Source organism: Bombus pyrosoma, linkage group LG13 (assembly GCF_014825855.1).
Source record: "Bombus pyrosoma isolate SC7728 linkage group LG13, ASM1482585v1, whole genome shotgun sequence".
In the NCBI taxonomy this organism is placed as follows: Eukaryota; Metazoa; Arthropoda; class Insecta; order Hymenoptera; family Apidae; genus Bombus; species Bombus pyrosoma.
Window position 1 is genome coordinate 10,479,756 of NC_057782.1, and position 16,464 is coordinate 10,496,219.

The 16,464-nt window shown below is 35.1% G+C and overlaps 2 protein-coding genes and 1 long non-coding RNA gene across 10 annotated transcripts in view; 1 reads left to right on the forward strand and 2 right to left on the reverse strand.

Annotated features, from left to right (window-relative positions):
• Window positions 1-86: 86 nt before the first annotated feature.
• On the forward strand, window positions 87-944 carry LOC122574300. The gene is made up of 2 exons (XR_006318983.1): window positions 87-237; window positions 558-944. It is a non-coding gene; the product is annotated as an uncharacterized LOC122574300 (long non-coding RNA).
• A 145-nt stretch (window positions 945-1,089) lies between these two features.
• LOC122574298 (piwi-like protein Ago3) lies at window positions 1,090-10,615 on the reverse strand. Of its 6 annotated transcripts, none has more exons than XM_043741720.1 (13): window positions 7,715-8,057; window positions 7,114-7,264; window positions 5,764-6,079; window positions 4,754-4,909; window positions 4,294-4,492; window positions 3,918-4,231; window positions 3,579-3,840; window positions 3,142-3,495; window positions 2,822-3,072; window positions 2,608-2,758; window positions 2,336-2,533; window positions 2,040-2,231; window positions 1,090-1,965 (listed from the first exon to the last, which is right to left on the reverse strand). In XM_043741720.1, the coding sequence occupies exons 3-13, from the start codon at window positions 6,063-6,065 to the stop codon at window positions 1,636-1,638; spliced, it is 2,709 nt and encodes a 902-aa protein (XP_043597655.1). In that variant the 5' UTR covers window positions 6,066-6,079; window positions 7,114-7,264; window positions 7,715-8,057; the 3' UTR covers window positions 1,090-1,635. The 6 variants fall into 6 exon arrangements, with proteins under 6 accessions (XP_043597655.1, XP_043597650.1, XP_043597651.1 ...); XM_043741715.1 differs by having other exon boundaries at window positions 6,980-7,264; window positions 7,715-8,056; XM_043741716.1 differs by having other exon boundaries at window positions 6,902-7,264; window positions 7,715-8,056.
• Window positions 10,616-10,756: 141 nt separating this feature from the next.
• LOC122574299 (cGMP-dependent protein kinase, isozyme 2 forms cD4/T1/T3A/T3B) overlaps window positions 10,757-16,464 on the reverse strand; it is a 56,521-nt gene continuing 50,813 nt past the window's right edge. For all 3 annotated transcript variants that reach the window (XM_043741722.1, XM_043741723.1, XM_043741724.1), the window contains 8 exons: window positions 14,339-14,558; window positions 14,198-14,261; window positions 13,948-14,120; window positions 13,542-13,688; window positions 12,483-12,929; window positions 12,042-12,341; window positions 11,884-11,946; window positions 10,757-11,780 (listed from right to left, as the gene is read on the reverse strand). In XM_043741722.1, coding sequence (XP_043597657.1) covers window positions 11,615-11,780; window positions 11,884-11,946; window positions 12,042-12,341; window positions 12,483-12,929; window positions 13,542-13,688; window positions 13,948-14,120; window positions 14,198-14,261; window positions 14,339-14,558 — 1,580 coding nt within the window. In that variant the 3' untranslated portion in view covers window positions 10,757-11,614. The remainder of the gene's footprint in view (window positions 11,781-11,883; window positions 11,947-12,041; window positions 12,342-12,482; window positions 12,930-13,541; window positions 13,689-13,947; window positions 14,121-14,197; window positions 14,262-14,338; window positions 14,559-16,464) is intronic.

Below are 16,464 nucleotides of genomic sequence, written 5' to 3' on the forward strand. Positions count from 1 at the left end.
GGTAAGCTCCGCAGTTGTAAACAAGATGTACGCAGGCGCTAACCGCTCGAATGGCGGCGACGGCGGCGACTCGATACGCGATACGCCACGACCGTAAATACACATACGTATGTACGTATTTACGTACACATGCGGTTGTCTCTTTTGCAATGGCGTAACTATTGTGTCGACTAAACACCGCATTGCGGTGGATCCTTCCGGAGGTCGTTTAAGTTGCGCTACATTCTTTTCACAAATGTAAGTTCTCGATGACTTGGGTTAACCTCTGATTATATCGATCAATCTATTTTTATCGTTAATGCCGGTTGCTTGTGAATTTTTAGTCAATTGAATGCTTGTTTCGCATTTATCCTTTAAAAAAGACATTTCATACATTGTCTGTGATATTACGTCTATTTGAATACAATGAACGATAAACAAAGAAACAATTATAACAAATATCAATGTAATGGAAAATATGCAAAATATTATGATGATATAATTTTTAAATCATATCATTTTTGTTACGCCACTGCTTTCTTTAATGTCCCACACTGATATACCGCGTCATAATATAGAGACGTGCGCTTGCATGAACATGTATGCATACTTTCAAGTCAAGGTGGACGACTATGGATACACGCATTTTGCTCGCATCGTTCTGGGTATTGGATCCTCATCGGCAGGGCCGTTTGTAAACACACATAAGCAGATAAATAAATTCCTTTATACTAATGGACTACTATAATCATTTTTAATACAGTGTTGAAGAACAAAATATAATTCTTAATAAAGAGTAATGCATAATATTGCACAACTCGAAAAAGTAAACACGGACATGGTTGAATTTACATGAAATCAAAAGGTAAACATTATTCATGTACTTTAGTGGTTTTATTATAATATGTAGATTAATGAAGTACATGTTTTACGAAATAAACGAAGTACTGGATATTTATACACAAGGTCCAGAGTTCGTACTTGCCCAAGTTTGAAATTTTTTGTCCGTGATTCATATCGCGTGTATGATGATTCAGTAATTATTCAAAGCATTAGCCTCGCAATATTCGTGTACTAAAAGGGGTATTAATAAACAAAATTTAAATAATTAAGTATACAAATTATATTTGTAACAAAAATATAAAATATTTGTTTTTATTGTTGAACAGTTCAGTTTAATTTTATACATAATAATTGAGAAGTATTTATATGAACATGATATAAAATTTCTAAATTACATTTTATGTATATATATAAACTATACTTATCAAAATATAACATTTTATTTATGAATTTGCAAAATTGCTATCTTCATCCCTGACAATGGTTTGGTTATAGTTGCATAGAGTAAAGAAATATTACAACTTACCGATTAAAACAGCTTAATCAGCAGTGATCTTAATACTGATATTATTGTCATATATTAATATATGACAGAAAAAATGACTTAGTAGTACCTTACAAAAAAATAGCTTTATCTCTTCCATAATACTTTTGAAATTTATATGTCAGTGAAATATGAAACTATATTCGTGTGAACATATTAAATCCCTTATGTCAATATCAGTCTAATAAGAACTCTTATGATTTATACTAAATTACGTGGCATGCAGATCTGATTCACAACATCCTAGGATGTTGAGTCATATATAAAACTTACAAGTAATATAATGTATCAGCAAGCGATTGATGTGGTTCTAGCTGTATATTTTGACCAACGAGAGAAACAAGCTTATGTGCATATTGACAAGGAGCTGGAACTTTTATAGTACCAGGCCAATTGTAATACAAATGACAAAGCTTATACGTTAGTCGTTGTATATGTTCAGGTTTCATATTTCTACTGTCATATATAACGATATAGCGAGTTGGTGATACTGTTCCTTGACGTATGTTTTGAGAAACTAAGAAGAAATCGTAGACATCTGGCTTTGTTATGTAACAATCCACAATTGTTCCTGGTGGAGGGTTCTTCAATCCCGAGCTCTATAAATAAATATAATAAATAAAAATATATATATGTTGTTGATATGTAATTTCCTTCTTTCTTAGGCACTTACAGATTTCTCAAATATCCGGGTATTAATGCGTTTTTGAACTATTATTACAGTTAATGTTGGTTCGTAATTTATTTCTATAGCTTTAAATGATGCTAACAGCTGTTTTATCTCATATTTGACAACAATCTCTAATTGTCCATCGCTAACTCCATCTCGATATATGATAATACGATCTGGGTAACGCTTATTATGCTGCAAAACAAAATAATAATAATATTTACAAATGTATTACAGATAACTAGTATACAGAGTATTAATGTATGTGTATAATACAGTGAATGTTAAAAATTACTTACTCTATGGTAGGCTTTTACAGCTGAAATTAAACACATTTGCAACATATCTACTATCTCTTGACGTTTACCTTGTATACAGATTTTACTATGCCAAATTGTCAATGGCTTATCTAGGCTTGCTACAAAGCCTGCGACACTCCCTTTTGATTGGCCATTACCTGCATGATATACGTCTATACCGCATATCATGCAATTGTCCTAACATATTGAAATTTAGTATTTATGTTTATTTCTTTGAATTAAAATCATAAATATGCATGTGCATCTCATACCATAGGTATAGCTAAAGCCCAAAGTGCTCCACCCAGCTTACAATTAACTTGTAAAGCAATTTTTTCTGTTATGCTCTTTAATTTGTCACCACGAGAAATAGTTCTAGACATAATTACTTGAGAAGCTATAGGCATTTCTACACAGCATACTCTAGATATTGAAGAATATATTTTTAATATGGAAACTATAAAATATGCGTATAAACTGTTTTACCTTTTTACCGCAGAATATCTATCAGTTCTGTTTGTAGGAAACACGATAACCATTAGATTAGCCGTTTGTTGGATACTCTTTCTTAGTGCTTGTACATATGTTTCAATTCTATCGTCTTTTAAGCAAACCATCTGTGGGTCTCTAACAGTCATACCCATAACTTTTGTAACATTTTTGAACATACCAGCAAACTCTCGTGTACATCTTGTATCTTTTTGGCAATACAAGATAAACCAATGATTCAGATTAGGCTAAAAATATCATTATATTCTAAATGTCACTATCAAATTATTAAATATGTAATATATAAAAGTACCTACAGTTCTTAAAAGAGCATTTCTAGACACTGTTGAACCCCAATCTACAGGACGGTCAGGTGAAGGTGTAAACTTTGTATTTTTACCAAAGGTAACGCACTCAGGTTCAAGAACTCTGCCTGTAAATTCTATTACATCAGGTTCCAGATATAAACCCCATTCAGCTAATATTCCCCGTGGTACATCATTATTTTGTATTTCTTGCGCGAAATGTCTAATTATATCACGTCGGGCATTGGGAGTCATTTGAGTCACTGCCATGAGATCCTTCATAATTCTAAAATCTGAACGAACACTATTGCTCAAGCTTGCTAAGTAACATAGCTCAGGGACCAACAATATCATTTTTTCTTGTGTCTACATATAAAATTTGTACAATGGAATTTGAGATGGACTAAATGACATTTACGTTTCATTGCTTGAAGAACTTCATTACTTACCTGACCAGTAGATGATTTAAATTTATCACAATGAACTAAAAGTGGTTGATTTTTGTCTTTTATCTCTATATTCCAATGAAACTTATAATAATTTACTAAAGAAACTTTTTCAGTTCCTTTAATAAATTCATATGTTGGATCCTTATCCCATGCAATGTCATCAACACGATAAGTTTTGTTATTATATCTTGTAAAAACGGATAACCCAATTAATTCTCTTACAACAGCATCTTTGAAATTCGGTTTACCTCCAAAGTTGATCCTGCATCATTGTATTTTACAATAAAATAAAGTTAACTATAATATTACATTTTTTATGAAATTATTTGCAAGTCTTACATTATATCACGTATCGTTTCTGTACGCATAACACGATGCCGTGCATCTATGCATAATTTTAAACCCCCTTCATATACAGTAATTGCTGTTGCATAGCCTGGCCACACTTCCAATTTATGTTGTGGTATAGGATGTATTCCCTTTGGATTAAAATTATGTTGGCCAATGCGAACTAAACTAAGCGATCGTAAAACACGGCCAAGTAAAACATTGAAGAATGGAATGTTCTCAGACATGGTTTGTTGTTTCTTATATATTACTTTTAATTCCACTTTTGACTGATCCATAGGATGTATAGATTCAAGGATAGTTATCTAAAAATTGCAAACCATATAAATCTATGTATGAATTCTTTTAAAGTTTCATTATTGCTTACATCCTGCTGTAACTTCTGTGGCAAATAGAGCGTTACTCCATCAAACACTTTTGTTCGTCCAAGTGCTTGTAAATGTTGATTAAGAAGTTTTCTACGAAGTGGTCTTGACTCGATATCAGGATTAAACTTGACTTCATAATTGAACAACCCTTTTCCAGAACTTAATTTGAGGCTTATATAATTACCACTTAACTGTATTCTAAAAATTTATTGCTATTTTCTAATTTGTTTCGCTTAATTTTGTTGTTATTATTTATTTTGTTATTACAGGTATCTTTGCAATCATTAAATATAAAATGATCAAAATTGACGGTATAAACTGATTACTCGTTTTCAAAATGGAATTAATGTACATGTACTTGGTGGCATTTACAATCATTTCAGCATATTTTTTAATGAGGAATTATCCTTTGATCATATCATAATTGCAAAGACATCTTGTACATATATCAATACTTACGGAGTTCCACTTTGTCCTTGTCGAGATCTTGGTTTAAATGGTGTATATGGTTCAGATGTAGCTTTTGTTTCATGTACTGTCATATCAGATAATTTACCTAATACTCCTGCATCATCAAAAGATTGTACAGCAATGTCTGATTGTTCTTCAGCTAAGCTATAAAAATATATTTTTATTTCGTTTTAATAATACATATACTTGTAATATGTATTTTATGTTTCTTGCAGCATATTTTGGTAATTATATAGAAGAGAATATACCTCACTGATTTCAATCACTTTTAAATATGTACATTGTTGGGAACATAGCTCTCAGCAACTTTTCCTTAAACATATAATTGACGCTTGGCTTTAATTTGAGTTATTCATAAAGCCACCTTTGGTACTTTTTATTTTTGGTTTGGGTTAGATTGATCTATTTATCCCTGAGGTAGTTTACGGTTATCTTAATGTACAGACTTGATGATATTATATATGTGTTGATGGCTCTCACATAGCTAAACTAATTATACATTAAGTTTGTTTCTTACCTTCTTGCATTTACAAATTAAAATGTGATACATGTGATGAAGTTCATATTATGAATGCATCTTAGCAATAACAAATCTATAATATCATCATCATGTCCATACATAGTGGTAAATCAACCCTAATCCAAGATAAAAAGTAGCAAAAGTATTTTTATGAATATCTCAAAAAACTAAACCCAAGTGGTAGTTATATGTATAAGAAAAAGGTTATTCAGCATGTTGATCTCAACAACATATTTGAAAATTATTAAAATTGGTGAGGTATATCCTTTTCTTACATGATCCTTAAACTGAGAAAAGAGACTTGTAAATTTAAATGATTTTATTAAATAATATATTAAATGATTGATTCTTAATGTAACAAATACATTTTTGTAATTATTACCCTGAAGGTAGTATGCTATTATACTATTTTTGGAAAGATGAAAATACATTTAAAGATATAATTGAGAATAATATACCTATAATTTGGCATACATACCCAGCAGCTTCAGGTTCATTGGTTGACAACTCTCGATCTGGACTAGCTACTTCTACTGGTTTAGAACTTGATGCACCAGCACGTTGCATTGATTTTAATGTGCTTAATAAATTACCTCTTCCATGTCCTGTTTTAGAACTGGATGGTATTTCAGTTGGATTAGGAACATTATATTGTGTTTGACTTTGACTTCTTGATGATGATTTTATAACTGCATCTTTAGATCTTTCCCTTTCTTTCATGAGCCTTAAAAGAATAGCTCCTCTTCCTTTACCAATTTGTTTTTCCTTATCTTCTTCCATTTTTCATATATATACTGTAATATAATTCAATCTTGTTTTATCATAAATAAAAATATCAAAATAATTATGATAACTACATATAATAATCTCGCATCAGAACTTCCACTATTGTGTTTTTTGATAGGAAACAATTCAATAATTCAATAATGAAACATAAAAATGATAAAATGGAAAATGTTAAAAAAAATTTCAGCGCAAGTTCCTTATGAGAATTTTTTTTTTTTTGAGCATAAAGCTTTATGACACAGTAAAATATTGAACTTACACTCTCATATATCGATTCATAATTTAATTAAGATATGAATAAAAGAAATTTATATTTTATGAAACTTTTGTGGAAATTTAAATATATTATATAAGAATACTAAAAAAATAGACACGTACAATTACTCGTAAATTAAATAAATACGGAACGAACTCTGAAAGCAAGACACGTGTAGCGAGAACAAAAATTGTTTAAAAAATAAGTTTATTTAACATTCCGAATATTGTTTATATATCGACAACAAAGATAAATTTTTAATCCATATAGATTTTTACTTTTTATTATTTATTTTATTATTAAACAACATTTAAGCTACTTCAAATAATTATTTATAAAGAATACAGGTTAGCTTTTAATAGGAAGCAATAAAATTATGCTGAATGCATTATACATACATGTTTCATATACATATCATATTAATTTAAAGTTAAAGTTTAAGACAAAGTTTCAGGCAATGTTTTGAAATATATCTATTCTTTTCCAACGTATTATTAAGATGCATGAAAGAATGATAAAGGAAAAGAAAACAAGATATAAAATGGATAGATAGATAGATAGATAAAAATTTTACCTTTACTAAACAATACGAGTGTATAATAAGAATCCACGTATGAAAATGCTTTGAAAACTAATGTAAAACAGTACGTACTTGTCGCATGTTTTTCAATATGTGCCGCTACTTTTTATACACATATAATGACAGAGAGAAAATCTCTGGCAGTTAGAATGTGGTCACATGGTCACGGTCACGGTTGTTTTCATATAAACAGGTCTCACACTCACATACAGAAGCAGGTACAGAAGAAACACTTGACATTCAATGCTTTTTTGTGTCCCACGTTTTGGGGGCCATCTGACTCCCCATATCGCTTCCATGTCACATGCGACATTATCGATTCAGCATAGTATTGGGTTCAATTAAAACAGAATTTTCCTATGAAATTATAAGTATGATCAGAGAGGAAATTCTCAAAGAGGATGATATAGAATATGGCAGCTTGTGAAGGAAGTGTATAGAATCCTACACTTCCGGCATCTGATTAGAACGGTAATTTCGTACAGAACCTATTACATTCTTAATATTTTCCGATTTTAATACGTCCCGATTGCATAAACAACTTTATTATTATTAACAACTCATTTTAGAAACTATTAAGTGAAACTATTTTTTATTTTGGAACTATTAAAGGAACTAAAAGTTAAAAATTCTTAAACAACAATCTTTTTAATGCAAAAAGATGCGAATTTTGCAATCTATAACTTCGACATGTCTCTACTTGCTTAATGCCAATGGAAATAGTAACGCACGAGAAATTTCGTAATGAAAAATAAAGGCCCGACGACCAATTATACAACCGTCTGGCCTACGTGAAGGTGCAATTACCTCTTAGTGGCTGTTGATGTCATGACACCTCGGGTGTGAAATACGGAAGGGCGATAGAGGCAAAAATTCTTAAAGATTCTATCGGTGAAACAGCAAGACGTCGGTAAGCTGATGTTACAAATATCACGTCCCATCGGTGATAAAATCACTAAGGAGTCGTTTGTAATAATTCCTATGTTCGCAGCAGAATATCGTAGATGGCGTAGGAAATATTCTGATTTTTTGACAGGTCGGTATTTTATAACATGAGACACAAAGTTCCATTTAATGTCACGTCTATCCTGTCCTTAGTCGATCGTTATACTGTGATACGTTATAATTTGATAGGAGGTCAAGTTTTGTAGGTCATTTTATTAGCCAGTGTAGATTTGCTGACCTCACGGTAAGACCTGAGGACAAAATTTATCTGCTGGCGTCATTCGTATATCCGAACTGATAAGCTATTTTAGAGGCTAATTTAATGGCAATTCCCAAGTCTTTTACATCATAGTCGAGACTTGTTTATATGATCATGATCTAGATCGTTTATATGACAGTGGTTGCGACTATTTATTCTTAAAATTAACACTATGCGGTGTTTATTTCAAATGATTTGAAATTGAGAATACTCAAAAATAGATGAAGATATTATTCGATACATCTAACGTAGACTAATTTGAAGCACTAATAATAGCAAATAGAGAATACAAATTTCAAAAGAAAAATTTGAGGAAAAATTGTAATTTATTTGTTGCAGTAGATATCGTTACACGAAAGTTTGAGACATGAAATATATTATTTTAAAATACACCGTAAGACATTTTAGAAATTTTTTGCAATTGTTTCCTTTGATCATACCGTTATTTAAAAAAAAGTTAAAAACTAATTTCTATTTGCTCTATGATTAATCCTAATTCTTTCGGCTTCCCTCATCTTCTCTTTTAATTTCGGCAGCTAACAAACGTTTGAACCAATGTTTTGCACGTTTCTTATTATTATAGTCTTCGTCTCTGTAATTCCTTCTTGCCTTTGACACTTAGCACGAACAAAGACTGTTTATAACAATAATACTCTCTGTGGCAACCAATGTGGCTTCGCAAATCTTGCCCAAAGACGAGCAGATATTTCTGCTAACAGTGGGAGGAGAATTGCGAAAAACTCGTAGGCGTCTTCGATTATTGAAAACACCGTATTCCGCGCGATTCATTCAGTCGCGACGAGATCACAGGTTAGCACAGGGAACGGTCGTTTTTGAACGTTTGATATTCTTAAAGAATGCCCAATTAAATATATAATAATTCTTGTTCGTTGATATTAATAGTCAAACGCCTAATTTATTCACAAGTCCGAAATTTTAGAGAAGAGAGTGTTACAGTGTATAAAATTCTTACCTTGCTTATATATACTACCGATCGCACTTTATTTGGATTGAATTGGAAATATCGCACTAAGTGATATATTGATTAAACTGTTTAAGTATAACTGTTTGAAGACCGATTGATTTCAACTCGCGTACTGCATGCTTTCAACTCCTGATTAACGACTAACGAACAATGAATGACTGGCTGTTCAAGTTTACTTCTTGATGTTCACTCTTGTAGGATCTTATACTACAATTAGTTTATTTATAATAAATGGATTGTACAAATGTTGATTAAAGAGGAAACGATGGTCGTTTAACGTGAACTAAACACAACAACGTGCTATAATTAAGACAATTAGATAGTTAATTTGCAATTTTCGTCACCACGGATCCAACGCTCTCTCTCACGCCGGCCACATTCTCTCGACAACGCTAGCAACAATCTCTCGACAACGCAGTTCGCACTCTCTGACTTCTCAACTAACACTGTGCGGCTTTTCTCCACTCACACTGCCTGTTAATTCGTCTTTCTCCCTTAGCATACCTTTGTCTTTTGTTTTAGCCCCACCACGCACGTGTTCCGCAATCGCTCGTAGCCAGGGTCACGTAGGCCTTTTCCACGAAACTATTCGATTGAAGGATCGAATTTCTCGCGACATTGTTTATGGTTCACCCGATATCTCTTAGGCCCTTTGTCCACGATACTACACTCTTAACTAGTTTTCTGAAAAACTCAACTCAACTCTTGGCTCTTAATTCAACTCCGCTCCACTCAACTAAACCTCAACTTAACTAAACTCTTCGCTCAACTTGATATTAACTCTCGACTAATTTTTCACTCAACTAATCTTTGCTCTAAGTGGCTACGCTTATTTATACTATAACTATCATGGTATAATTATCACGTGACGGTTTATTCCATGGTAACGCAGAGTTTGGCACGTAATTATTTCTGCGGATGCTGCAGTCTTCGTTTCTGCTGACGTCCTTCCGAAGGTATTAGGGTTTCTTCTTTAGAAGCCCTTGTTGCTGCATTCTTCTTGCAATGTTAGTTTCTGCTGATGATAAGTCGTACTCTGCTTGACACGCAGTTACCTTCGCTGATACCGATACTTGATCCCTTGGCGCGCTGCAGTTGCCTGTTTATCGTGCTGGGTATTGTGAGGGGGAGAGCGCGCGCAAGACGGTGCGTGTCAGCGGACGTCTCATTATTCCTCGTTTTGATTTCGATATTCTTAAGGCAGGTTTTAATTTCGTTCAATAATATTGTTGTGCATTTGTTTGTGGATTTATTGCGATATTGAAGTATTCGTACGCGTCGGATTTTTTATTTCCCTTAAGCTTTCTGTTCCTAATTCCACTTGCCCAGAGTTATGGCTCGCGCTATTCGCGAGTTATGACGTATTCCTTTTCCTATTTCACCTTACGGCTCGTATGGAGCGCGAGACGCGACACACGCGTTATCTTGATTTTACTTTCGTGTTTCTATCTCCCTTTTGTACACGTATAAAATTAATAACAGATGATTGTCGATGGGCAGGCGTATGGGATACGAGTATTAGTAGAAATAAGGAATTTTGTGGAATTAAATTTCAAAAACGTTACAAATATAAAAATATAATTGAATAAAATACAAAATTTGTTTGAAAGGTGTCTAAGACAAACATACGATAACCATAACAATAACCAGTTACGCACCATTAGCATTAATAAAACTTTATTTATAATCGATATACATTGAATTGCTAAGTATATATATATATTTTTATATTATATATATATATATATATTTATTTATAGTCAATTATTTACAGGAGTCACGTTTTCGCATGATTAATTAAAATAGAATTATTACAATAAACTATAGAGTAAATCAAACAACAATGAATCGGACGCTAGAAGAATCCGACATGCTTCATTCTGCAAAACTGTGTGCACGACTTTACAATTTCGATGGCAAGATGTCTCTTACAATTTAAGTTCGCTGTACATCGTGCACGTTCAGGTGGACGCTTCGTACACACGTATCGTATTCGACTCTTACCTTTGTTAGGTATGGCACTTAACGCATTCGTGCGCGTCTCACGATGCCACGTTCGAGTTCCAATCCTCTCGAACGCGAGCTCGTGTGTGTAAAGATTTTCCTAAATTAGACGCATGTTTAATTCATGCCAATAATATTTTGGCCGACGTCTTGAAAATTCATATTTCTTGTTAGATAGTATGGTAAAAAGATAATCTTCTCTATGTTCGAATCTATGGATCATTCGACAGTCTCGAAAAGTTTGGAAAAGCTAATTTTCAACGGCCTAATTATCGTATCACAGGCCAGTTTCGTTTTCTTTGTATTATGGTATTCGACGATCGATGTTGTTTAATCAATTATCTAAACATCACATAGTACTAGCTCGTTGAATAAATGCGGATGCTTATGGTCACGTTCTCCAACGATCTTCCAATTATCTTGCGATTCCTTTGACACGAGCCGAACCTTTTTCCAACATTTCTCTTTCTCAGAAATAACGATTTCTTTGAACAAATAAATTAAATATCGAATATTAAAAATCATTATCCCAGCCGGATAAGTCGTCAGGAGGAAGGGGATCCGAATCCGGAGGATACTCGTCAAAGTTCGTTGTATCGGTGGCACTTTGAACTCGTGGCATGATTGGAGGTGCAAGAGTTCTCGATCTGAGGCCTTCCCAGTTAAACCCATCGAACCATCTAAATAAGAAAATAGGATCGTTGATAAACAATTTTTCTCCCTTTTCTTTCTCACGCAATTAATTTCTTTTTACGCAACTAATGTAAATTTTGATACACCTACTTATGTTTTTGTATTTCGCTAATGCCACCTTTTTGGTACCCAAGACGCTCTGCAGGATTATCCCTTAAAATAAATAATTAATTTCACGGTCTATCTGATAATCAATCGAGGATATAAAATTAATATTTTTCGTGTATAAATTAGAGTTTAATTATTACCTGCACAGCTTTTTAATCAACGCAGTTGCATTTCGCGTGATCGATCTAGGAAATTCTATAACGTCGATTCCTTTTAAAATAATGTTATAAGTTTTCATTGGATCGCCACCAGTGAATGGCGGTGTACCCGTGAGAAGTTCAAACATCAGTACACCAAGGGACCAGTAATCGGCACTGATATCGTGCCCCTTATTTAAAATAACTTCCGGTGCAACATACTCGGGCGTACCACAGAAAGTCCACGTTTTTCTCCCGTGATCCAAACGCTTGGCAAAACCAAAGTCAACCAGTTTCACGTATCTAAAAAACATCACTAGCATTTAAGAACGTTGTCGATGTTACATTGCTATATCACATCTATGTACAGTGAGATACAGAGTATCGGAGGAAATTTTCTTTAACTCATCCTGTACGTTAGATCTACGTTAAAAATCATCTTACCCTTGACTATCAAGCAAAAGATTCTCCGGTTTGAGATCTCTGTATATAATGTTCCTAGAGTGAAGATAATCGAAAGCTTCGACGACACAAGCGGTGTAAAATCGTGTCGTGCCGTCATCAAAATGACCCTTATCCCTTAGAACTGTCCAGAGTTCGCCACCAAGGCAAGCTTCCATCAGCATATAAAGATATTTCCTGTCTTTGAACGTTTTGAACAGCTTCACGACAAAGTCGCAATCAGCTTCACCCATAATTCTTTTCTCCGACATAATATGTTGCTGCTGTCGTGTTTCAACGATCTGCGCTTTCTTCATCTGTTTTAGAGCGAAGGATCTACTGCTGTCCCCGACTATTTGAACCAATTCGACTCTTCCGAAACCGCCTACACCTAGAGTAACCAGTGATCGAAGATCTTGTAGCCTTAAATCTCTGAATTCCTCGTTCAACCTGTATCAAAAGCGTTAATCGGATGGTGGATTCGTTCGTTTTATATACACTCTTGTCAGAACTTGAAATAATTGCCAACGAGTAATAAAAGAATAAGCGAAACTGTCTTTCTAGCCTGAAGTATTACCTAATAGAGATCTAACGTAATCAGAGTATTTTGAAGAGTAACTACATCGAGATGCTATGCTCTTAAATTACATTAATACCGCATTAACAGGGTTTATTAACAACTAGTTAGTTTCTAATCTTGTTCATTTTTTCCGTGTTATGCGAGCCTCTGTTCCAAGCGACGCGGCATTAATGCAAATTGCTGGCACGTCTCGAAGAAAAAAGCGAAACGTTAGCTTAATTGTCGAATCATTAGCACACACATGATTGTACCGTAACGCGAAACTTACTCCGAGATAGCACGCTCTATTCTCCCATCCTAGGTAGTAAGCGTGAAACATAACATACAGATACACATAGACCAGAGATTTAACAGACGATTCACGATCATGATTATGGTCGTGTATAATTAACGTTCATGAGAGTTAACGCGGTTATTAGTAATAAAGCCACGTTTTACCGGCGTACGATCCGATTACCAACTGTAAGTTCATAAAGGCTCACCTTCTACGTTCCACAAGCTCGTCTTTGTACCGCGTACGAATTTCGTCCAGAGACGAGATTAGCTGATTGAACGTTTCACGGTCTATCACCAAGCAACTCACTCCTTCCGGATCGTCAGCGATTATGTTGGCCGTTCTCAGGTCGTCTCTGTGGAAACGTTTCGTACACTTTAATATTTAGGATGATACCGTGCGATTATGACGAGACGAAAGTGCGTCATATAGTGTATCGACTACGTACATACTGTGGTAACGTCCTATATTCGGCAAGCAAAGAATAAAAATTCAAAGTTAAATATTCCTCTTCCGTCGTTGTTTACGTCGTTGTTTTAATATCCAAAATTGTTCCCTTAGACCGATTTAATTTCCCTATTTTATAATAATCTAACGAAATTTGAAACAATTACCCTTGAAGCGCTTTCTCGCCGAAGAAATCGCCTTTGCTCAACGTTCTGATGTACTTTTCTTCCGGAGTATCGGGCTGCTTTATCGTCACGCGAACTTGCCCTTTGCTTATTATGAAAAACGTGTCTCCTCTCGCTCCTTGCCTGATTATGTAATCCCCGTTGTTGTAAAAAGTCTGTAAAAGTACGTGCACGATATGGAATAAACGAGAAACGAGAAAAATATCATCGAGAAGATTGCAACAAAGCTTACCTCTTCCAATACGTCTGAAATTTTGATTAAAGTCTCCTCGGGCAAATTCTTGAAGATAGGAACGCTGAAACAAACAAAATCACGTCGTTCGTTAAGCGTGTCTTCGCCCTCCCACAATTATCGCGTGCAAATGATTTTCACCTCTTTAAGAAATCCGTGTATTCGGCCTGCCGCGAGAGGCCGGTTCTCATCATAATCGTTTGGAAGCATTGTCGATCGATGGCCCATAGCTGGCAATCTGTAGCCGCTGTTATCGTTGCTGTCCTCTTACAATTGTAAAGAATTGCCAGCTCACCGAGCACCTTGCCCGGTGCCAGAGTGCTCAAGTATTTGCCATCACGGGACACTTCCACTTTACCCTCTGCAAACAGGATCGAACAATTAGTATTTGCTGGTCATCATTTTCGTGCCACGCAACGTACAGTATGTATCATCGAGCAGCATGTGATTTTTCCTGAGAACAGAATTTTTTTTTTTTTTTTTTTTTAACAAATCAAACGAAGATTTTTCGTCGCTTCGTCGAAAGAACAAAAGTTTCTCGATATGCCTTTCCTAACGCGGCCGAAAGATAAATTTCGACTAGCAGCGCAGGCGATCGCGTTTCGACAGAGTTTTCCACTAGTCGCGGTTCGCGCTGACAAACGATCGACCGTATCATGCACGTTAAGGAGATTTCTGTCCATCGGTCATTACAACCAGATGACGCAGTTGCTGGCGCAAAAATCGATTATTACAAAATTCGAGCAATACCTGCGTCGTTTGTTACGCACGATGGAACCTGGTAGGACAAGCTATGGGTCACGCAGGTGTACTTTTTATGAAATCTTAATTCCTCATATTCGTCGTGGTTGAAACTCCTATTTCATTTTTGTACATATTTAGCGTTACACGCGAACAATTTAATTCACGCTTCTGGATAACTTAGAACGTCTAATATTTCAATCTGAAGTAACTCGATAAATGTAATTACGGTATCTCGAAAATCCTGCAATCCAGCGGACGTATGCTGTTGAAATCTTCGCAGCAGATAATCAAAAACACATTAGACGACTCGTCAAGCTTATGCTATATAACGCATACAAATCATATTCTTCTATCATGTGTAGAAACGCCAAACACATAATCATATCGACAGAATCAGATTTTTCGAAATTCCTTTCATCGATCGTACTTTTATTCGATGATAAAACTTCGATCTGACTCTAAAGGTTCCATCTATCGTATATCGCGATGAATTGGGGGAACAGTCGAGGGGTTAAATTACTCTGTTTAACAAAGTTTTTAAAATATCAAATATTGTTAATAATTACATTTTTAGATAATGTTACACCGAGCTTCTGTAGGAACGCTTTACGACAATTGCGTGGCATTAAACTGCGTGCGTCACTAAAAAAAATCTCACACGGCAAAGATCGCAAGAGATCTTAAACGCGACGAAAAATAAGAAACATCTTGTAAAAGTGGTAATTTTGCGGTTGTCCGAATGGAGCAAATTGCGTCACGCGGCAGTGTATGAAGATTGCCCTCTCTGCTATGGTAATCAACATTTTTCAGCGTGTCGACGCGAGTGTGGACCGGATGTAATGAACGTACGCAGTTATCTCAGACCCAATCCCTTAGTGCACAATGGGCCTATTCATAAAAGCATCCGGTACCTGTGCAGTTTTCTGTTCGCTTACCGTTAACGCGTGCATTGTATACTCGATTTCGCCCACGTTCTTGCTTCTCCGATTAGACTGTTTGTGCCGCTATTACCGACCGTAAACAATTCTTCGGAACGCTATTCTGCAATTCGTCGTTTCTTTCTTTGCTCCACACGGAGAACGTAAAGCGGAGGAAACTGCTGTCTATCTGGCGGAAGTTCCCTTACGCGGTTTAGCAATTTTTCACGTATCAGCAAGACACTGTCGACTTCTAAATTCTTGTTACCGATACTCGGCGCGCAACTGGTGATTTTAGGCGTCGCTATCGCATCGCGTACAATAAAGCTGCGATTATTTTCTTCGTGTTAACGTAGAAAACGTTGCGAAAAATAGGGTTTGAGACTATGCGAACTGGTGCTATTCACTGGGAGGAACGAAGAACGTTTGATCAACGTAAATCCTAAAGTCAATCGGATCGATATAGCGTGGATCGGTGAAAATCTGTAAATTGATTAACTAACGCTATGGCGGTTTGCATGGGAATTCCGAGAAACGCATACTCGTTCGTAACAATACTCTCTCTGTGAACGAATCGACTTCATCTCGACTCGTTAGATCCGCGTT

What these genes read in the sequence shown, in the direction of transcription:
- LOC122574298 (XM_043741718.1), bottom strand. Translation starts at nt 6,065, where the DNA reads ATGGAAGAAGATAAGGAAAAACAAATTGGTAAAGGAAGAGGAGCTATT. An exon ending in AATGAACCTGAAGCTGCTGG is followed by an intron (nt 4,910 to 5,763) that starts GTATGTATGCCA and finishes ATATTTTTATAG; the next exon opens with CTTAGCTGAAGAACAATCAG. An exon ending in TTAAATCATCTACTGGTCAG is followed by an intron (nt 3,496 to 3,578) that starts GTAAGTAATGAA and finishes TTTTATATGTAG; the next exon opens with ACACAAGAAAAAATGATATT.